The following is a 23,052-nucleotide window of genomic DNA, read 5'->3' on the forward strand; positions in this document are numbered from 1 at the left end:
CTCACAATCTCCTTTCTATATTCTGTCGCCATTATTTGATATCCAGCCCAGTACAGTGCTGTCATCTGCAAACTTGCAAAGTTGGACTGGTATTTGGCTGCACAGTCGTGAGTGTATAATGAGTATAGTAGGGCGCTGAACATGCATCATTGCGGGGCACCAATGTTGAGGATTACTGTAGAGGATGATTTGTCACCTATCCTCACTGATTGTGGTCTGCTGGTCAAGAAGTTGAGGATACAGTTGCAGAGGAGAGTGCCAACTCCATGTTTGGAGATTAGCTTAGTTGGCATAATTATTGAAAGCAGAGCTTATAGTCGATGAAGGAGACTCTGATGTGGGGGTCCTTCTTACCCAGATGCTCCAGGGATAAGTGTAGGGCCAGAGAGATGGCATCAGCATGGGCGTGTTGTGGTGGTAGGCGAACTGCAGTGGATCAAGGCTGCTTAATAAACTGGATTTTATAGGTTCCGTAACTAGCCTATCAAAGCACTTCATGATGCTGGATGTTAAGCCCACTGGATGGTAGTCATTAAGGCATGAGGTCTTCTTTTCTGTGGCACCGAGATCGTAGCCATAGTGGTCTTCCTGAAGTAGATGGCTACCTTAGAACGGAGCATGGAGTAATTAAAGATGCCTGTGAACACTCCCTCTAGATGGCCTGCGCCGTTCCTAAGGATGCGGTCAGGGACTCTATCCGGGCCAGTTGCTTTCCTTGAGTTCACCCTCAGGAAGGCGGAAATAACTTCTTCAACAGTGGGGAAAGGCACACTCGAGTCCGACAGGACGGAATGCATCGCCACGTTGTCCTTCGCTCAAAGCGGCCATATAATGCATTAAATGCATCAGGGAATGCCGAACAATAATCAGGGATGCTGGTGATTGTTCACTTTGCTGCCAATTATAGTATTCAGGCCTTGGGCAATCAATGGAAATGTGTTGAGGTCAGTCAATATTGTGGTTGAGGAGGTGCTGAACACCCTAACGCGTATGATGGTAGACAAATCTCCTGGGAATGATCAGATATATCCAAGGGCATTGTTGGAAGCAAAAGAAGAAATTGCAGTTGCCCTGGCTGAGATATACGAGTGGGGTGGAAGATTGCAACCTTCATTTGGTCCGCCCTGTTTCGACTAATGCAATCAACTCGACGTGCACAAACGTAAGATCAAATCGAACAAGTTGTCCAACAACTTTAGGCTGTGCACGCCACACGAAAGAAGAAGACATACGAGTAATCATTTAATATAGGCGAGCTGCCAGAAGACTAGAGGGTGGCAAATGTTGTGCCTCTATTTAAGAAAGGTTGCAAGGAAAAGCCTGGGAACTATAGGCCAGTGAGGCTAACATCTGTGGTCTTAGAGTTACAAGAGAGATTCAGAGGGATAAGATGAACATTCATTTAGATAGACAAGGCTGATTAGGGATAGTCAGCACGGTTTTGTACATGGGAGATCATGTCTCACAAATCTGATTGAGTTTTTTGAATATGTAACTAAAGAGGTTGACGAGTGCATAACTGTAGACGTGGCCTATATAGATTTCAACAAGGCATTTATAGTCATACGGCATGGAAACAGGCCCTTTGGCCCAAATTGCCCATGCTGACCATTATGCCCATCTACACTAGTCCCACCTGCCCGCACTTGGCACATAACCCTCCAAACCTATCATATCCATATACCTGTCCAAATGTCTCTTAAATATTACGATAGTACCTGCCTCAACTACCTCCTCAGCAGCTCGTTCCATTTACCCACCACCCTTTGTGTAAAAAAGTTACCCTTCATGTTCCTATTAAATCTTTCCCCACTCATTTTAAGCCTATGTTGTCTGGTTCTCGATTCCCCTACTCTGGGCTAAAGAGTCTCTGCATTACCCCAATCTAGTCCTAGCCCGTTCAACCTTTCCCTATAGCTCAGGCCCTCGAGACCTGGCAACAACCTCATAAATCTTCTCTGCACCCTTTCCAACTTGACAACATCTTTCCTATAACATGGTGATCAAAACTGGACACAATATTCCAAATGTGGCCTCACCAATGTCTTATACAACTGTAACATGACCTACCAACTTCTATACCTAATACTCTGACTGATGAAGGCCAATGTTATCTACCTGTGATGCCACGTTCAATGAACTATGTACCTGCACTTGCTCTGTTCTACAACACTCCCAAGAGCACTACCACTCGCTCTGTAGTTCTTGCCCTATTAAGACTTCCCAAACTACAACATCTTGTATTTGACAAGGGCCCACACAGTAGGATGATCTGGAAGGTTAGATTGCATGGGATCTAAGATGAGCTAGCCGACTAGATGGAAAATTGGCTTCATGGAAGGAAGCAGAAGGTGATGGTGGAAGGTTGTTTTCCTGACAGGAGGCCTGTGACTAATTGTGTGCCTCAAGGATCGCTGCTGGGCTCATTGGTGTTTGTGGATTATATCAACGGGTTGGATAAGAATGTACAAGGCATAGAGTCATAGAGTGATTAGTAAATGTGCAGATTACACTAAAGTGGGTGGTATTGTAGATATTGAAGATGGTTATCAAAGATTACAGCAGGATCTTGATCAGTTGGGAAAGGGGGGAGACGGGTCAATGGAATTTAATGCAGATACGTTTGAGGTGTTTAAACGAGTCATTTGGGGAAGTCTAACCAGGGCAGAGCCGTCACAATGAATGGCAGGGATCTGGGGAATGTTGTAGAGCAAAGAAACCGTGGAGTGCAGGTACGTTTCCTTGAAATTGGCGTCACAGGTTGATAATGTGATTAAGAAGGCTCTTGGCACATTGGCCATACCACCTTATCTACCTGTGACACCAATTTCAAGGAAACATACCTGCACTCCACGTTTTGTACAGCTATAACATAACATGCCAAATTTATACTCAAAACCCTGACTATGATGTTATGTTATAGCTGTACTAAGTGCTAGTGAGGTCACAGTTGGAGTATGGTGTTTAGTTTTGGTCACCCTGCTATAGGAAAGATGTTGCTAAGCTGGAAAGACTGCAGAGAAGATACACAAGGGTGTTGCCAGGACTTGGGGGACTAAACTTTCGGGAGAGGTGTATAAGATCATGATGGGGAATAGATAGATTAGATGAACAGAACATTTTAACCAGAGTAGGGGAATGAAGATCCAGTGGACAAAGGTTTAAGGTGAGAGGGGAAAGGTTTAATAAGAATCTGAGGGGCAAAGTTTTCACACAGAGGGTGGTGGGTATAGACAATAATTGACAATAGGTGCAGGAGTAGGCCATTCAGCCCTTCAAGTCAGCACCGCCATTCAAGGTGATCATGGCTGATCATCCCCAATCAGTACCCCGTTCCTGCCTTCTCCCCATATCCCCTGACACCACTATCTTTAAGAGCCCTATCTAGCTCTCTTGAAAGCATCCAGAGAACCTGCCTCCACCGCCCTCTGAGGCAGAGAATTCCATAGACTCACCACTCTCTGTGAGAAAAAGTGTTTCCTCGTCTCAGTTCTAAATGGCTTACTCCCTATTCTTAAACTGTGGCCCCTGGTTCTGGACTTCCCCAACATCGGGAACATGTTTCTTGCCTCTAGCGTGTCCAAACCCTTAACAATGTTTCAATAAGATATCCCATCATCCTTCTAAACTCCAGAGTGTACATGCCCAGCCGCTCCATTTTCTCAGCATATGACAGTCCCGATATCCCGGGAATTAACCTTGTAAACCTACGCTGCACTCCCTCAATAGCAAGAATGTCTTTCCTCAAATTAGGGGACTCCAGGTGTGGCCTCACTAGGGCTCTGCAGAAGGACCTCTTTGCTCCTAAACTCGACTCCTCTTGGTATAAAAGCCAACATGCCATTCGCTTTCTTCACTGCCTGCTGTGCCTGCAATCTTACTTTCATAGACTGATGAACAAGGACCCCCAGATCCTATTGTACTTCCCCTTTTCCCAACTTGACGCCATTTAGATAGTAATCTGCCTTCCTGTTTTTGATATCAAAGTGGATAACCTCACATGTATCCACATTAAACTTCATTTGCCATGCATTTGCCCACTCCCCCAGGTATATATCCATATATGGAATTAGCTGCCAGAGGAAGTAGTTGAAGCAGAAACTATAACAACAATTAAAAGACATTTGGACAGCTACATGGATAGGGAAAGTTTAGAGAGATATGGGCCAAACGCAGGCAGGTGGGACTAGTGTAAATGGGGCACCTTGGTTGGCATGGGCAACCTGGACCGAAGGGCCTGTTTCTGCGTTACATGGCTCCGTGACTTCAAAAAGGTCATCCCTTGGCCTCCTCCGCTCCCAAGAAAAAAGTCCCAACCTATCCAGCCTCTCCTTATGACATCCTCCAAACGCTGGGCACCTTGAACTGTACACAACATTCCATGTGGTCTCAACATGTACTTTTACAGCTGTGCCATAATGTCCAACTTTTGTAGTCAACACTCTTCCCATTTAATGCAAGCGAGTCAAATATCTTTTCACACCCATTGAGGGAACCATTCACCTGCAGTTTGGTTTAGTGATGCGGTGTGAAAACAAGCCCCTTGGCCCATCGAGTCCCTGCCAACCAGCGATTACCAGTACACTAGTTCTATCCTACATCATAGGGACAATTTACAGAAGCCAATTAACCTACAAACCTGGACGTCTTTGGAAGGTGATAAGAAACCGTAGCACCCGGAGAAAACCCATGTTGTCACAGGGAGAACGTACAAACGCCATGCAGACAGCACCCATCATGAGGATCGAACCCGAGTCTCTGGACAAGAGACTTAACAAGAAATTAAAGCCCAGCAGAGCCAGCAATCATAAAATCAACAGAAATCAAAGAACCCAATAGTATTAAAACAACTGATGTGACCCAGAAACACTTTCTATTTTTTTTAAATGAACAAAGCTGCTGGTGTGTGAATTTTCACATGACATGTAACAAGAAAGTCTGTATGAGAATTTTCAAACACCATTTTTCAGTGAACTTTTAACACCACAGAATCCTACCATGGTTGTATCACTTCAGAAGAAGCACAGTGTATCAAGAACAAAAATGATCAACTCATGTTTTGCAAAGCTGATAAAATTTGAAGGCAGAACAGATTCCTTGTGTTCTTTTACAATTCAGATCCAAATTAACAAAATTGTCAAATATCAGGTAACATCAAATGAGATGAACTACAATTTGACATGGATAGATTCAATGTCTGCTTCATTCCATTGTAATATTTACTTAGTGCCCTGGAAAAGAAGATTACAATCTCTTTGCAGGATAAAATATTACAAGGTGGCACTGTGGCACAGCTGGTGGCGCTGATGCCTCACACCACCAAAGACCCTGTTCGATCCTGACCTGTGTGGAGTTTGCATGTTCTCCCTGTGACCGCATGGATTTCCTCTGGCTGCTCGGATTTCCTCCCACATCCCAAAGACATGCGGGTTAATAGGTTATTTAACTGCTGTAAATTGGTCCTAGTGTGTAGGATGATAAAGTGGGATAAAAAAGAATTGGTGTGAATGGGTGATCAATGGTCAGCGTGGACTCAGTGGACCCGTTTCAATGCTGTAACACTAAACCAAACAAAATAACTTATTTTAAGGGTCACTTTGCTGTACCATCCAGGAATGTGCCCAAGTTTATATTTTTAAGGCAGAGATAGATAGTTTTTTGATTAGGATGGGTGTCAGGAGTTATGGGGAGAAGGCAGGAGAATGGGGTTTGGAGGGAGAAATAGATCAGCCAGATGACTTGATGGGCCGAATGGCCTAATTCTGCTCCTATCACTTATGATCTTATGACCCAAGTTTGCAGCATTTTGTAAACTGAGAATGGGGTCAAGGAAAGAGCGTTCACGTCACGGCCCTGTTTCCGCCAATCTTTCCACCCCCGCGCACAAGAAGCGACAAGACATACACCATTGTATGCAGATGCAGAGAAGTGTGTTCAGCTCGATAAGAAGAAGAACTGAGAATCACCAGCCTAAAGTTGGTTCTTACCACGTTCTACATCGTTGCCAACCATGACTTGTTTCTGGCGTAGTAGAAGATCATGCTCCTCACATAGATGAAGATTCTCCTGGTTGAGTTCATGAAGTTGCTGGCTCAGAAGTTCCACCTGAAGGGCCAGATGCTCCTCCAATTCTTCCTTCTTCTGCAAAGCTTCTTCCAGTGCTGCTTTCTCCATGACATATCCTTCAATCAACCCTAGTAATGGCAGATGATCGAGCAAATCATTTTTTTTTAGAAATGATTGCAAATTCTAAAACTTGTGGTCGGAGCCAACATTAAATTGGTGGCAAGTGTAAAACAAAGCAAGTTTCTTTCTAAGAGGGAACAAGAATGTAAAGAAAAAGGTGATCAATAGGTGCAGGTGCATGGTTCCTTGAAGGTGGAGTCGCAGGTAGATCGAGTGATCAAAAAGGCTTTTGGCATGTTGGCCTTCATTAGCCAGAGTATTGAGTATAGAAGTTGGGAGGTCATGTTGCAGTTGTATAAGACGTTGGTGAAGCTGCATTTAAAGCATTGTGTTCAGTTCTGGGCACCGTGTTATAGGAAAGATGTTGTCAAGCTGGAAAGGGTACAGAGATTTACGAGAATGTTGCCAGAGCTAGAGGGTCTGAGCTATAGGGAGAGGTTGAATAGGCTGAGACTCTATTCCTTGGAGCACAGGAGGATGAGGGGTGATCTTATAGAGGTATACAAGGTCATGGGAGGAATAGAGAGGGTAGATGCATAGAGTCTTGCCCAGAGTAGGTGAATCGAGGACCAGAGGACATAGGTTTACGGTGAAGGTGAAAATATCTTATAGGAATCTGAGGGGTAACTTTTTCACACAAAGGGTGGTGGGCTTATGGAACAAGCTGTCAGAGGAGGTAGTGGAGGCAGGATTCCAACATTTAAGAAACAGTTAGACATGTACATGGAAAAAGGGAAGTGCAACGAGACCTGGGTGTCCTTGTACACCAGTCACTGAAAGTAAACATGCAAGTACAGCAGGCAGTGAAGAAAGCTAATGGCATATTGGCCTTCATTACGAGATGATTTCAGTATAGGAGTAAAGAGGTCCTTCTGCAGTTGTACAGGGCCCTGGTGAGACCACATCTGGAATATTATGAGCAGGTTTGGTCTCCTAATTTGAGAAAGGACATCCTTGCTATTGAGGAAGTGCAGCGTAGGTTCACGAGGTTAATCCCCGGGATGGCGGGACAGTCATATGAGGAAAGATTGGAAAGACTGGGCTTGTATTCACTGGAATTTAGAAGGATTTTTTGTATTTGTATTTTTTTTTAAGAAGCAGTGTACAGTAGTATAAACCGCGGCATATGACAAACATTTTGTGTACAACTGCTATTTTAAATTTAACAAGAAAAAGGTAGATCAAGAAAGAGAGAGAGCGAGAGAAGAAAAGAGTGAAGGAAGTAGTGATGTGTAAACCCCTACTGCACCAGAAGGGCAGTCCAGGGGTGAACAAGTGATAGCCTGTAGAAAAATAAAGACAAAATCCCATAAAATTGTAAAGAAAGAAAGAAAAGGAAAAGAGAAGAGAGAAGAAAAAGAAAACAAGAGAGAAAAAAGAGACCTTTGTGTAGGGATATACCTGGTTCATATCTTACCACACCCATCACCAGTTCGTGAATCGGTTTATTTCCAGAGTTGTGTTGCACCATACTATACTTGTAATAAATCAATAAATGGAGACCATATCTTTAAAAATTGCACTGATTTTCCTGCTAAGACGAGTCTCATATCTTCTAGATGTAGCGTCTCAGACATGCTTGTGATCCACATTTTAAGCGTTGAGGTGGAATTTAGAAGGATGAGAGGGATTTCATAGAAACATATTAAATTATAAAAGGACTGGATAAGCTAGATGCAGGAAAATTGCTCCTAATGTTGGGGGGGGGTCCAGAACTAGTGGCCACAGTCTAAGAATAAAGGGGAGGCCATTTAAAACTGAGATGAGAAAAAAGGGTTTTCACCCAGATAGTTGTGAATTTGTGGTATTCTCTGCTACAGAAGGCAGTGGAGGCCAATTCACTGGATGAATTTAAAAGAGTTAGATAGAGCTCTTGAAGCGAGCGTAATCAAGGGGTATGGGGAAAAGGCAGGCGCGGGTCACTGATTGTGGATGATCTGCCATGATCACAATGAATGGAGGTGCTGGCTCGAAGGGCCGAATGGCCTTCTCCTGCACCTATTTTCTATGTTTCTATGCTTACATGGATAGGACAGGTTTGGAGGGATGTGGACCAAATGCGGGCAGGTGGGACCAGGGGCTGAAATCGCTATCAAAACATGGGACACACACAATTTCTTGCGCACACGCGCCCGCGAGGCTTTGGCTGTGGGCCCTGTGAACGGTAACATCGGGAGCTGACCTGGTTGGTGACCGACTCCGAACTCCAGCAACAGCAACCTCGTGCACTCCAAATCGTGGGGCTTGAATCGGCCTGTTCGTGGGGCCTTTCATCGCCCGGCGCTGCTTAAAATCGGCCGGCAGGGGCTTCAACATCTGGAGCCTCGATCTCCTCGACGTAGCAATTTGACCGCGGGGCGGCGGAAGATCCGGTGGCCGATTTTAATCCGCGCCGGGTGATGAAAGACCCCACGAACGGGCCGATTCAAGCTCCGCTCTATGATCTTTGGACGTCTCCCTCCTCCAATCACCACGCTCTATCCTCAGTCCCACCTCCCTTCATCCACCTCTGACCGACACCTCCCTCCTCCAATCATCGCGCTGAATCATCATGTCTCGCCCCACCCCCCACTGCCTGCTGACCGACGTCTCTCTCGTCCAATCGACGCCTTCGATCATCAGTCCCAGCCCCACTGTCTCGCAGAAAGCAGGGATTTTTTAATAGATTTTTTTTTCACCGAATTTCAAAATCCAGATTACAAAACATGGGGGGGGATCGTCCCCCACCTCTCAAAACATGGAGGGGACATGTTCCCCCCCCCCCGGGATTTCCGCCCATGGGTGGGACTAGTGTAGCTGAGACCGTATGGGCAAATTGGATCAAAGGACCTGTAACCACACTGTATCACTCAATGAGTCTAAAAAAAATAGAAGTTACAGATAATGTTAACGATTGAAACGACAGTAGAAAGATGTATCAATTGGGGAAATTATCCAAATAAACTCTTGTAGGTTTCTCAGTAGAATGATCAACTACCATCTGGATGCTGAAGGGGTGAAATTAAGATGTGTAAAAACACACAAAAAAAACTGAGTAAGAATGATAATAATCTGGAAATTCTAACTGCAGCATAAAAAAGTTCTGAGGTTAAATACAGCTTTGAATTCAGTCAAGTACTCATCATTAATCCTTTACAAATGAATTGAAATACATTAACAATTTGATAAAGAGAAAATGTATTTAAATACCACATTCAACAAAGTTGACACAGAGTTTAAAAAAAATTCAATTCTCCAGACTCATTTGTACTTTTAAGAACAAGCTATAGGGAGAGGTTGAATAGGCTGGGACTCTATTCCTTGAAGCACAGGAGGATGAGGGGTGATCTTATAGAGGTATACAAGGTCATGGGAGGAATAGAGAGGGTAGATGCATAGAGTCTTGCCCAGAGTAGGTAAATCGAGGACCAGAGGACATAGGTTTACGGTGAAGGTGAAAATATCTTATAGGAATCTGAGGGGTAACTTTTTCCCACAAAGGGTGGTGGGCGTATGGAACAAGCTGTCAGAGGAGGTAGTTGAGGCAGGATCCCAACATTTAAGAAACAGTTAGACATGTACATTGAAAAAGGGAAGTGCAACTCATGTGATTCTGCACAACCTTTCCCCAACTGACAATCTTACCCTCAGCCTTGTGGAGCTCCAGTGCCAGTTCATTCTTCGCCTCAGATTCAGAGTTCAGGTGTTCTATTAATTTCTGGTGTTGTTTGCCAATTAGCTCCACATTCTCTAGGTTTTGAGCTATGAACCCTTGCTCCACGTGTTTATGGGTTCCATGATTTTGTATCAACTGGGCAAAAACAGACATATCACAATAAATCAAGACAAGTTCTAAACCTTAAAGCTTACTATAACTATTGAAAGGTGATATCTGGTGCAGCTTTTGACATTGATATCATACAGTAATAGTCAGACAGCATGGAAAACATGCCTTTCAGCCCATCTTGCCCATGCCGACGGGATGCCCCAACTACACTACTCCGACCTGCCCACCTTTGGCCCATATTCCTCTACACTTTTCCTATTGATGCACAATGCCAAATGTCTTTTAAATGTGAGGTTATCCACTTTGGTAGCAAAAACAGGAAGGCAGATTACTATCTAAATGGCATCAAGTTGGGAAAAGGGGAAGTACTACGGGATCTGGAAGTCCTTGTACATCAGTCTATGAAAGTAAGCATGCAGGTAAGCATGCATGCAAGAAAGCAAATGGCGTGTTGGCCTTTATAACAAGAGGAAACGAATATAGGAGCAAAGAGGTCCTTCTGCAGTTGTACAGAGCCCTAGTGAGACCACACCTGGAGTATTGTGTACAGTTTTGGTCCCCAAATTTGAAGAAGGACATTCTTGCTATTAAGGGAGTGCAGCGTAGGTTTACAAGGTTAATTCCCGGGATGGCGGGACTGTCATATGCTGAGAGAATGGAGCAGTTGGGCTTGTACACTCTGGAGTTTAGAAGGATGAGAGGATATCTCATTGAAACATATAAGATTGTTAAGGGCTTGGACAGGCTAGAGGCAGGAAACATGTCCCCGATGTTGGGGGAGTCCAGAACCAGGGGCCACAGTTTAAGAATAAGGAGTAAGCCATTTAGAACGGAGACGAGGAAACACTTTTTCTCACAGAAAGTGGTGAGCCTGTGGAATTCTCTGCCTCAGAGGGCAGTGGAGGCAGGTTCTCTGGATGCTTTCAAGAGAGAGCTAGATAGAGCTCTTAAAAATTGCAGAGTCAGGGGATATGGGGAGAAGGCAGGAACGGGTTACTGATTGGGGATGATCAGCCATGATCACATTGAATGGCGGTGCTGGCTCGAAGGACCAAATGGCCTACTCCTGCACCTATTGTCTATAAACTATGCTGGTAATCTTGCTGAGGCAGCGTGAGGTGTAGATGGAGTCAATGGAAGGAAGGTTGTTTTTTGAGTGATGGCCTGAGCTACGTCCGCAACTCTCTGCACTTTCTTGTTGTCTTGTATGTGGTCATCCCAAACCAGGCTGCGATGTATCCGATGAAATGCTTTCTACGTCATATCTGTAGAAGTTGTTGAGGGCCCACTACAGCGGTGTCATTTGCGAACCTGTAGATTGAGGGATTGGTTTTTGGCTGCACAGTCATGCGTTTTTAAGGAGAATGGTAGGGTGCTGAGAACACATCCTTGCAGGGCACCAGTGTTGAGAACTACCGTAGATGATGATTTGTCACCTATTCTCACTGATTGTGGTCTGTTGGTCAGGAAGTCGAAGATCCAGTTGCAGAGCGGAGTGCTGATTCCACGTTCCGTGAGTTTGGATATCAGCTTGGTTAGGAAAACAGAGCTATGATCAATGAATGATATCAGGCATCCCAAATTAGTTCCCCAGGCAACTGCAGGGAATGCAACACTTATCCGTTCACCTCCTCCTTTTCCAACCAGTCCTTCCAGTTGAAATAGTAATTCACCTGCACTTCTTCAAATCAAGTGCACTACATTCCTTCCATTGACTCCATCTACACCTCACGCTGCCTATGTGACGACCCCCTCTGCATCAGAGAAACTGAACACAGCTTTGCAAAACACCCACATTTAGCCTGCAGTAGTGTCCTCCTGTTCCCCATGACCATAATTCATCAACCCACTCACACTGACCGGAATGTCTGATGCCTCCTAAACTAGAAACCATAGGAATGGCCATTGCAATTGCTAAAAACATCCTTGTTCATGGAATTGCTACAACCCAGTACCAAAGCACTCCAAGTAGAAAGAGAAGACGTTGAAAGAGAAAGAACAATGAAAAGTCTGTCTCTCACCAACTTGTGACTTCACTAAAAAAAATCATAACAATAAGGTATCCTTCTGCATAAGTTCAAACAAATTGAAGATATCTGCCAAATATAAACTGTTCATCAGAACATACCTGAAGGAATTCCAATAACCCAACAGAGCAGGGATGATTCAGTCACAGAATATATCCAAAATAGTTCCATAGATTATTTTGATATTAAATGAATCAAGGGACGATGAGCTATTAAATAAGAGTGGGACCAAAGTAAAAGATCAATTACGAAAACTCACCTGTCTTGTGGATATTGTAACCAAATCGAGCAATTTTTCCACAGCAGCCTGCAAACGTCCACACGTGCTGAGAATTAGCTCCTCATTTTCAGGTTCACCATCAGGCCCAACGAACATACTCTCTGACAACCACTGGGAAAGCTCTAATCGCCCATCTGTCAATGCTGACCACACGCTGTTATCCTCGGTGATAGTAGCACTTTCTTGACTTGTGTTCAAATCACCTAAAGAGAACATAATGATTGAAAAGGAAAATACAGCTGTTTGTTCATCAAGAACTGAATACCGAAATGATTATATTTGGAGTAAGGGGTGACGGGAATAAATTAAATAAACCCCAAAATTCATTCTTTAATTATGGGTTAATAATAGCAAAAAAACTTATACTTAAATTCTGGAAAAATGCTATTACACCAACAGTTAAAATGTGGATTAGTAATATGTTGGACACAGCATTTGGAAGGAATGAGACTCCTCCTAATAGACAAACAACACCAATTCTTAATGAGTTGGTCTCGATTTATTGATTTCTTGGAGTCATGTGGTGCAACAGTATCGTAAAAATTAAAAGTTTCAGGTATGTGTGAAAGACGACATAAAATATTAAAAAATCATCTCCTTGTGGCGATTGGATAAACTCCCTCCTGCTTCTTACTCACGCACACTACTCTATCCTTCACTCTTTAACACCTCTTTCTTTTTCTCTTCTTACTTTTCTTGTTAAAAAAAAAAGGAAGTTGTACAGAGAATGTAATATGTTAACATAATTTTGGGAACCTGGAAAAAGGTACCACTGTATTGTACTGACTTCTAATAAATTAAATAAAAAAATAAAAAAATAAAATAAAAAAAACAAAAAAAAAGTATACAAACTTAAAGCACACGGTATTGGGGTTCAGTATTGATGTGGATAGAGAACTGGCTGGCAGACAGGAAGCAAAGAGTAGGAGTAAACTGGTCCTTTTCACAATGGCAGGCAGTGAATAGTGGGGTACCGCAAGGCTCAGTGCTGGGACCCCAGCTATTTACGATATATATTAATGATTTGGACGAGGGAATTGAATGCAACATCTCCAAGTTTGCGGATGACACAAAGCTGGGGGGCAGTGTTAGCTGTGAGGAGGATGCTAGGAGGCTGCAAGGTGACGTGGATAGGCTGGGTGAGTGGGCAAATGTATGGCAGATGCAGTATAATGTGGATAAATGTGAGGTTATCCACTTTGGTGGCAAAAACAGGAAAGTAGATTATTATCTGAACGGTGGCCGATTAGGAAAGGGGGAGATGCTACGAGACCTGGGTGTCATGGTACACCAGTCATTAAAAGTAGGCATGCAGGTGCAGCAGGCAGTGAAGAAGGCGAATGGTATGTTAGCATTCATAGCAAAAGGATTTGAGTATAGGAGCAGGGAGGTTGTACTGCAGTTGTACAGGGTCTTGGTTGGACCACACCTGGAGTATTGCGTACAGTTTTGGTCTCCTAATCTGAGGAAAGACATTCTTGCCATAGAGGGAGTACAGAGAAGGTTCACCAGACTGATTCCTGGGATGTCAGGACTTTCATATGAAGAAAGACTGGATAGACTCGGTTTGTACTCGCTAGAATTTAGAAGATTGAGGGGGGATCTTATAGAAACTTACTAAATTCTTAAGGGGTTGGACAGGCTAGATGCAGGAAGATTGTTCCCGATGTTGAGGAAGTCCAGAACAAGGGGTCACAGTTTAAGGATAAGGGGGAAATCTTTTAGGACCGAGATGAGGAAAACTTTTTTCACACAGAGAGTGGTGAATCTCTGGAATTCTCTGCCGCAGAAGGTAGTTGAGGCCAGTTCATTGGCTATATTTAAGAGGGTGTTAGATGTGGCCCGTGTGGCTAAAGGGATCAGGGGGTATGGAGAGAAGGCAGGTACAGGATACTGAGTTGGATGATCAGCCATGATCATATTGAATGGTGGTGCAGGCTCGAAGGACCGAATGGCCTACTCCTGCACCTATTTTCTATGTTTCTATCCTCTGTGCTTCTACTCAAATTACAACACTGCCTTGATCATCAAAGCTCATAGGTTACACATCCTCCCTGTAATGGGGCGACTAGAACTGCACACAATATTCCAAATGCTGCTGCACCATGACTTCCTGACTTATACTCATTGCCCCGATCTATGAAAGCAAGCAGACCGTATGGCTCCTTTTCTATTCTTATCTACTTGTGTTGCCACTTTCAGTGCGATGTGAATTTGTTCCTCAAGATCCCCCTGCTCATCAATGCTATTTTGGGTCATGCGATTAATTGTATATTTTCCCTTTACATTTGATATCCCAAAGAGCAACACCTCACACTCGCTCCGATTAAACTTGATCTGCCATTTCTCCACCCATTTCTGTAGCTGATCTACAGTATATCTTGCTGTATACGTCACAGTCCGCAACGCAAGGAATCTTGGCGTTAGTTTTTTTAGGTGCATTTATAGCAGTTGGCAAGAGTCATTGAGACACCCTGAATTTCCATAGTCGTTTGAGTAATTGGAGGGCTGGTGTGCTTTCATGGCCAACACAATTTGGACTAGACAAATTGTTAGTCCGTAGAAAATGGGCTAACTCAGATATACTCAAATCTTCTTAATGATAAATTTGAAAGAATCCATAATATATTTTAAATAATGCTGGAATCCCCAAGAGTCGTACAGTGATGCAGAGTGGTAGAGCTACTGCCTCTGAGCTCCAATGACCTAAATTCAATCCTGACTGCTGATGCTGTCAGTTTGTGGTGTTTGAACATTCTCTTTGTGGACATACGACTTTCCTCCCACATTCGAAAAAGGGACGGTAAATTTTCCCGAGTATATATGCGAATAGTAGAATTTGGGAAGAATTGTTGGGATTGTGGGGAGGATAAAGAGAGATTAGTACAAGATTTGTGTAAGTGCTTAATAGGAGGAGCATACTTAATGTCAAAGGTGCTGTTTCTGGATTCCAAAGCAAAAAGCATACCTTTATCATTTTCCAGCAAGGCTTTGGTTTTCATCGATGGAGGTCGGCCACTAGTTCCCACCAGGCTCTGATTATTTCCATGATCCAGTGTATTCCCTGGCTCCTCTCCCTTGAAGCACTGTTCAATTTGCTTACTAATCATGTCTTCTGAGGAAAACACCACCCGCACCACCTCTGAAAACAGCTTTAACATCCGCTCATGGGAATGCTCCAAATTTTTCCTAAATGGCAATAAAATACTAATTTTTACCCAGGTTATAACTTCTATTATAACTTCCAGTGTACATTTATAACTTTACCGTGTACATTTGCCCAAAGGCTACATAACAGCGGAGACCAATCTTTTCAGTCAATGGAGACATCTCCTAACATTGCAAGAAAAGATTCTCATGGCATGTTTAATCAAATAAAGTAAATATAGCCTGCAGTTTAAGATCAGTTAATCGGGCATCTTCCTATTCTGAAGCAAATCAATGGACAAACTCATAAGTCTAAAGAGATTAAAAAAAAATCACAGGGGAGTGTTAATGATTCAAATGGTGAAACATATTTTAATTTCGTAGCAAGCCATCTTGGGGGCATTGTTTTTGCAATGACATGCAATGACATAAAAAGTTAACGTATTATGCTTTGACCAAATAGCAGAAGACTACAGGACAAACGAGGCAGCAAGACTAAACAGCCAGGGTTGGAAAGATTGAGACTAGGTAGTATCAGTGTTAACTTTTCACTAGAAAAGGTTTTGAAATAAATATGTTAAGTTACTGAAAAGGGGAACATGAGGAAAGACAAAATAGGATGGTCTTTCTCTCTCACCCATATATATTTGTGAATCAGGGAATCATATTAATAATGTGGTTTCATTCAATCCATCTGTTTATTATTATCATCACATTATCATGAATGTTGGTGAAGTGGCCGACTTACTGAAGGAACAATCTAGCACCAATATGCACCAATAATGTGGAAGGACAAATTCAAATGCTTCTACAACAGCTGTGGAATTGTTAATTAAGTTAAAAAATTAAAAAGTAAAAGCTCATCTCAGTCATGGTGGCCATGAAACAAATATGATGTGATGATAATAATAAACATATGGATGGAATGAAACCACATTATTAATACAGACTATCATTAAAAGAAATCATCTGGTTCACTAATGCCCATCAAGAAAGAGAATTCACTGGTGGTATCAGGCCTGTCAAAGATACAATTCCAAACTGACAGCAATGCAGTTGATTATTCACTGCCTTCTGAAATTATGTCATTCAGTGAGATTAAATCAGTCTCTGATCTTGTCACAAACACAAACAAATCCTACTGCATAAATGGTGGAGCTGTGAGTACTTAAGACATTAACAATTTGCTATCTTAAAATACCTTATATTTCTTGGAATAAGAAATACATTGCTGATATTTAAATGACCACAGGAAAACTGACCAGTGCAAGAATAGGAATGTGGAAGCTTAAGATCAATATCAACTCTCAGGAATCCTTTGGGGGAAACAAATATGATGATGCATAAAGTGTAGGAGTATTAATTCAACAAATGCTTGAATGATCTATGCTAAAGTTACTGTCATGTTAAGAGCAGTTGCCCTCTGCAAAGATTTGAAGCTTTAATTATCTCCATCAATTACCGTTCAGTAGTCATTCGCTCAAGGTCAGAGCGCAGCATTGCCACCAGATTACCTCCTTCTTCATTTTCACGATCACGGCGCTGCAACAAAGTATCCTGCTCAGACCGCTTGTCCTGGATTTCTCTCTGCAGCTGAGTAAAGGACAATAAATAAAAGCTAAAGAATCCAGCCACTCAGGTTTCATTTAGTTTAGTTTCGTTTAATTTAGAGATAAAGTGTGGAATCAGGCCCTTCGGCCCACCAAGTTCATGCCGATCAACAATTACCCATACACTAGTTTTATACTACACACTGGGGACAATTTACAGAAGCCAATTAACCTACAAACCTGCATGTCTTTGGAATGTATGACGGGCATTTGATGTCTCTAGGCTTGTACTCAGACGAGTTTAGAAGGATGAGGGGAATCTCATTGAAACTTACTGAATAATCAAAAGCCTAGTTAGATTGGATGCAGAGAGTTTAGGGCCATAGGGCACAGCCTCACAATAAAGGATGTTTCTTAAGAAAGGAGGAGGAATTTCTTCAATCAGAGGGTGGTGAATCTGTGGAATTCATTACCTCAGACGGCTGTGGAAGCCAAGTCTTTGGGTATTTTTAAAGCGAGATTCACAGGTTTTACAGGGATAAACCAGAAAGCAGTTGAGAAGGCTAGATCGCTCAGCCATGATTGAATGGCAGAGCAGACTCAAAGGGCCAAATGGCCTAATTCAATAAAGTGGAGAGGGATGTCAGAAATTATTCAAGTGAACTCAAGGACAAAGTGGAAGTTAGTGGTAAATTTGATTAAATTGACAGCTTCCACACAGATGCAGGAGGCAGTCATCAATGTAGCAGAAAAAGAGATGGGGGGTGGTGCCAGAGTAGGAATCCTCCATGTTGGCAACAAAGAGCCAGAGGGAGCTGGGCCCCATGGGAGTGTCCATGACGACCCATATTATCCCTCAATCACCATTAGTATTTGCAGCTGTATTAGTATTTCCGTGCACAAATTGAACACTGGACATCATTAAAGGATAAAAATTAAGCAGTTTCTTGAAAAAAAACTACATTGACAAAGGATTTTCAAAGATTCAACCTGTTTGGTTAGCTCCATCTGCTGTTGAAGCTTTGCAGACAATTGTTTCTTCTCATCTTGGTGTGTTTGTTTTGTTTTGTCCTGCTCCTGAGAGAAGACTTCTTTCAGTTCCTGGAGTGCATAGCTCTTTTCAGCTTCAAACTCCTCCTGCACAGAAAGTAATAATAAAACATTCCATAATTGTAAGAGAAATGACTCTGATGTTAAAGACATATGATCGGTGGATAATATTATTATTATTATTTTATATATTATGGATTATATTATTATTATTATTATTATTATATTAGACTGGATTTGTAATAACTGAACAATATACTGCTGGCACTGATCTCAAATCCAACTCATTTTTGAGAAACATAACCAATTTCACATTTTATTAAAATATGTATCAGGGCACTTGATCCGACCTGATCACTAGTCTTTAGGATCAAACAATTATCATCATATTACCAAAGCACAATACAAAACTGATACTTATCCTCCCTGACCCCTCTGCCTACTTCATATCATAGGCTTCCAAATGTGTTTTCTCTAAACACAACATGCAGATGATGGATGATATAAGTAGACTTGACTCTTAAACTAGTAGAGTGGATAGGGGAGAACCAGTGATGTGTTATATCTGGACTTTCAGAAGGCTTTCGACCAGGTCCCACGTAAGAGATTAGTATACAAACTTAAAGCACACGGTATTGGGGGTTCAGTATTGATGTGGATAGAGAACTGGCTGGTAGACAGGAAGCAAAGAGTAGGAGTAAACGGGTTCTTTTCACAATGGTAGGCAGTGACTAGTGGGGTACCGCAAGGCTCAGTGCTGGGACCCCAGCTATTTACGATATATATTAATGATTTGGATGAGGGAATTGAATGCAACATCTCCAAATTTGCAGATGACACAAAGCTGGGAGGCAGTGTTAGCTGTGTGGAGGATGCTAGGAGGCTGCAAGGTGACTTGGATAGGCTGGGTGAGTGGGCAAATGTATGGCAGATGCAGTATAATGTGGATAAATGTGAGGTTATCCACTTTGGTGGCAAAAACAGGAAAGTAGACTATTATTTGAATGGTGGCCGATTAGGAAAGGGGGAGATGCAGCAAGACCTGGGTGTCATGGTACACCAGTCATTAAACGTAGGCATGCAGGTGCAGCAGGCAGTGAAGAAGGCGAATGGTATGTTAGCATTCATAGCAAAAGGATTTGAGTATAGGAGCAGGGAGGTTCTACTGCAGTTGTACAGGGTCTTGGTGAGACCACACCTGGAGTATTGCGTACAGTTTTGGTCTCCTAATCTGAGGAAGGACATTCTTGCCATAGAGGGAGTACAGAGAAGATTCACCAGACTGATTCCTGGGATGTCAGGACTTTCATATGAAGAAAGACTGGATAGACTCGGCTTGTACTCGCTAGAATTTAGAAGATTGAGGGGGGGATCTTATAGAAACTTACTAAATTCTTAGGGGTTGGACAGGCTAGATGCAGGAAGATTGTTCCCGATCTTGGGGAAGTCCAGAACAAGGGGTCACAGTCTAAGGATAAGGGGGAAATCTTTTAGGACCGAGATGAGGAAAACATTTTTCACACAGAGAGTGGTGAATCTCTGGAATTCTCTGCCACAGAAGGTAGTTGAGGCCAGTTCATTGGCTATATTTGAGGGAGTTAGATGTGGCCCTTGTGGCTAAAGGGATCAGGCGGTATGGAGAGAAGGCAGGTACAGGATACCGAGTTGGATGATCAGCCATGATCATATTGAATGACGGTGCAGGCTCGAAGGGCCGAATGGCCTACTCCTGCACCTATTTTCTATGTTTCTAAACAGGGTAGATAATTGTACATTGTGTACAGAATATCTTTGGTGGGTGGGGTGGGGGGGTAAAGAGACATGAAGCCAGTGTAAGTTCAGCCAGGGTTCAGGAGTAGGGTGTTATATAACGCTTGTTGGGAGTTGTATGCAGACCACCAAACAGCAGTAAGAAGGTTGGGGATAGCATCAAGCAGGAAATTAGGGATGCGTGTAGCAAATGTACAGCGGTTATCATGGGTGACTTTAATCTACATATAGATTGAGCCAACTAAATTGGTAACAGTGTTGAGGAGGATTTCCTGAGATATAGATGGGATGGGTTTTTAAACCAATGTGTAGAGGAACCGGCTAGAAGCCAGGCCATCCTAGACTGGGTATGGTGTAATGAGGAAGGATTAGTTAGCGATCTTGTTGTGCAAGGCCCCTTTGGTCTTGAACTTGAATAAAGGAGACTTTGAAGGTATTTAAGAATAAGGAGTAAGCCATTTAGAACGGAGACAAGGAAACACTTTTTCTCACAGAGAGTGGTGAGTCTGTGGAATTCCCTGCCTCAGAGGGCGGTGGAGGCAGGTTCTCTGGATGCTTTCAAGAGAGAGCTAGATAGGGCTCTTAAAGATAGTGGAGTCAGGGGATATGGGGAGAAGGCAGGAACGGGGTACTGATTGGGGATGATCAACCATGATCCAGGGCTCTCGCTTAACCTTTTTTTCCCTGTTGCCAACCGCATACCTGGGCAGCTTTTTAGGTTGACAATTGACAGCTTAGGTGGTCATTTTAGACAGTTTGCATGATGCATGCGATAATGTGCTCGGTCGAACTGCGTAGTTACCAGGCGGAATTATGCTCAATGAAGCATTCACATATTATTTCTGCTTCAAAATAAAGTCACAAACTAAACATATTCTTCAATCCAGACATGATATATCACACAATGACATGCAGCAAAATTATAATACAGTATCTCAACTCTTTTTACACATTGCAATTAATGCAATTTCTATTAGTTCTTTCCACTTCCAAACTAAAATGTGGTTGGATTATTCAGCATATGATCAACCTATGTCAATAAATCCTGGACCATGGTAACATATATGCTTAACCATGCACACTACAGATTGATGCAAGCATTGTTTTCTGTGAAGGACCGAAAATTACCATGACATGGCCATAGCATGGGTCGTTATTGCCATTGGTACAGAAACACTCTCGCTTCCCACATAATTTATCCACAACAAAATATACAGGTTGCAAGGAAATTTCTATAAGCATTTTATGATAATAGGTGTTAAAACCGACTATACCCATCTGACTGGATAAACATTACACTAACTGACAAGAGATGGCCAAAGGACATAACTGCATATATTTAAAGGTGTCAAGACGTAGATGTACGTGTTGTGAACAACATTGAAGATATCCAGTTTGTAAGCACCAGATTTAAATAAAATTATTGATAAACGCTGTTTCCATCATTCCCATTTCAGAATTAATGTTAAAATTTCAACTGAAATATCTCCTGACAAATTTGTGATGTATATGATTGACTGTAGAAGTAAAACCTGGATAAATCCAACATATAGTTGTGAATGTTGCTCATTAAATAACTACAGTACCGATACTCCATATTAAGAGCATTTATTTTCCGTTAAAATGAATTCTGTAATAATGTGTCAACGGCAGCAGTGACAATCGAACACTGCAGTTTTAATGTTTCACGTGTTCACAATATAATTAATCCATCTTTATGGACTAAAACAAACATTTCCAGCACAATAGGGTCAGGGAGGGGTGTGTGTGTGAATCAGTGCGGGGTGGATAGATGGCGGGGGTGGGGGGGTTAGAAGGCAGTCAGTGCAGAATGGATGGATTGAGGCAGGTGCAGCTCAAAGATCCTAGATCCTATGACGGGTCCCGCACAGTGGCAGCAGCGGCCGCAACAGCGGCTTCATCTCCTCCTCCTCCCTGATAGCGGCCGCTGCTTGCAAATCCGCTAACGGCGCTTTCAAAACAAACCCTCCGGCACGCCAAGGCAGGGAGGAGGGAGGGAGGAAGAGGCCTCGACGTGCGGTAGGGTTTGTTTTGAAAGCGCCGTTAGCGGATTTACAAGCAGCGGCCCTTATCAGGGCGGGTGGGGTGCAGGAGGAGGAGGGGATGGAGCCGCTATCGCAGCTGCTGCTGCCGCTGTTCGGGGCCTGTCATTCGCTCTGATCCTTGAGATGCTGCCAGCCTTTTTGAGGCAGCGACTGTGGTAGATCCCCTCGATGGTAGGGAGGTCAGAGCCAATGATGGACTGGGCAGTGTTTACAACTTTTTGCAGTCTTTTCCGCTCCTGGGCGCACAAGTTGCCGAACCAGTCAACGATGCAACCGGTCAGAATGCTCTCTACAGTGCACCTGTAGAAGTTCGAGAGAGTTCTCCTTGACATACCGACTCCGTAATCTTCTCACAAAGTAGTGGTGCTGATGTGCTTTCTTTATAATTGCATCAGTGTTCAGGGACCAGGAGAGATATAACCATATAACACTTACAGCACGGAAACAGGCCATCTCAGCCCTACAGGTCCGTGCCGAACAATTATTTCCCCTTAGTCCCTTCTACCTGCACTCAGACCATAACCCTCCATTCCTTTCCCATCCATATACCTATCCAATTTATTTTTAAATGATAAAATTTAACCTGCCTCCACCACTTCCACTGGAAGCTCATTCCACACAGCTACCACTCTCTAAAGAAGTTGCCCCTCATGTTACCCCTAAATTTTTGTCCCTTCATTCTGAAGTCATGTCCTCTTGTTTGAATCTTCCTTACTCTCAGTGGGAAAAGCTTATCCACATCAACTCTGTCTATCCCTCTCATCATTCTATCAAGTCCCCCCTTAACCTTCTGCGAATAAATACCTAACTTATTCAACCTTTCTCTGTAACTTAGTTGCTGAAACCCAGGCAACATTCTAGTAAATCTCCTCTGCACTCTCTCTATTTTGTTGACATCCTTCCTATAATTGGGCGACCAAAATTGTACACCATACTCCAGATATGGTCTCACCAATGCCTTGTACAATTTTAACATTACATCCCAGCTTCTATACTCAATGGTCTGATTTATAAAGGCTAGCACACCAAAAGCTTTCTTTACCACCCTATCTACATGAGATTCCACCTTCAGGGAACTATGCACAGTTATTCCTAGATCCCTCTGTTCAACTGCATTCCTCAATTCGCTACCATTTACCATGAACGTCCTATTTTGATTTGGCCTGCCAAGATGTAGCACCTCACACTTATCAGCATTAAACTCCATCTG

The 23,052-nt window shown here is 42.9% G+C and overlaps 1 protein-coding gene across 4 annotated transcripts in view; it reads right to left on the reverse strand.

Annotated features, from left to right (window-relative positions):
• The window catches only part of pcnt (pericentrin), a 171,847-nt gene that overhangs the window by 61,442 nt on the left and 87,353 nt on the right, over nt 1-23,052 (reverse strand). For all 4 annotated transcript variants that reach the window (XM_055638192.1, XM_055638193.1, XM_055638191.1 and 1 more), the window contains exons 22-27: nt 17,947-18,093; nt 16,869-16,999; nt 15,228-15,448; nt 12,239-12,462; nt 9,811-9,976; nt 5,988-6,194 (exon numbers count right to left, since the gene is read on the reverse strand). In XM_055638192.1, the coding sequence (XP_055494167.1) occupies nt 5,988-6,194; nt 9,811-9,976; nt 12,239-12,462; nt 15,228-15,448; nt 16,869-16,999; nt 17,947-18,093 (1,096 nt within the window). The remainder of the gene's footprint in view (nt 1-5,987; nt 6,195-9,810; nt 9,977-12,238; nt 12,463-15,227; nt 15,449-16,868; nt 17,000-17,946; nt 18,094-23,052) is intronic.

Source organism: Leucoraja erinacea, chromosome 7 (assembly GCF_028641065.1).
Source record: "Leucoraja erinacea ecotype New England chromosome 7, Leri_hhj_1, whole genome shotgun sequence".
Taxonomy (NCBI): Eukaryota; Metazoa; Chordata; class Chondrichthyes; order Rajiformes; family Rajidae; genus Leucoraja; species Leucoraja erinaceus.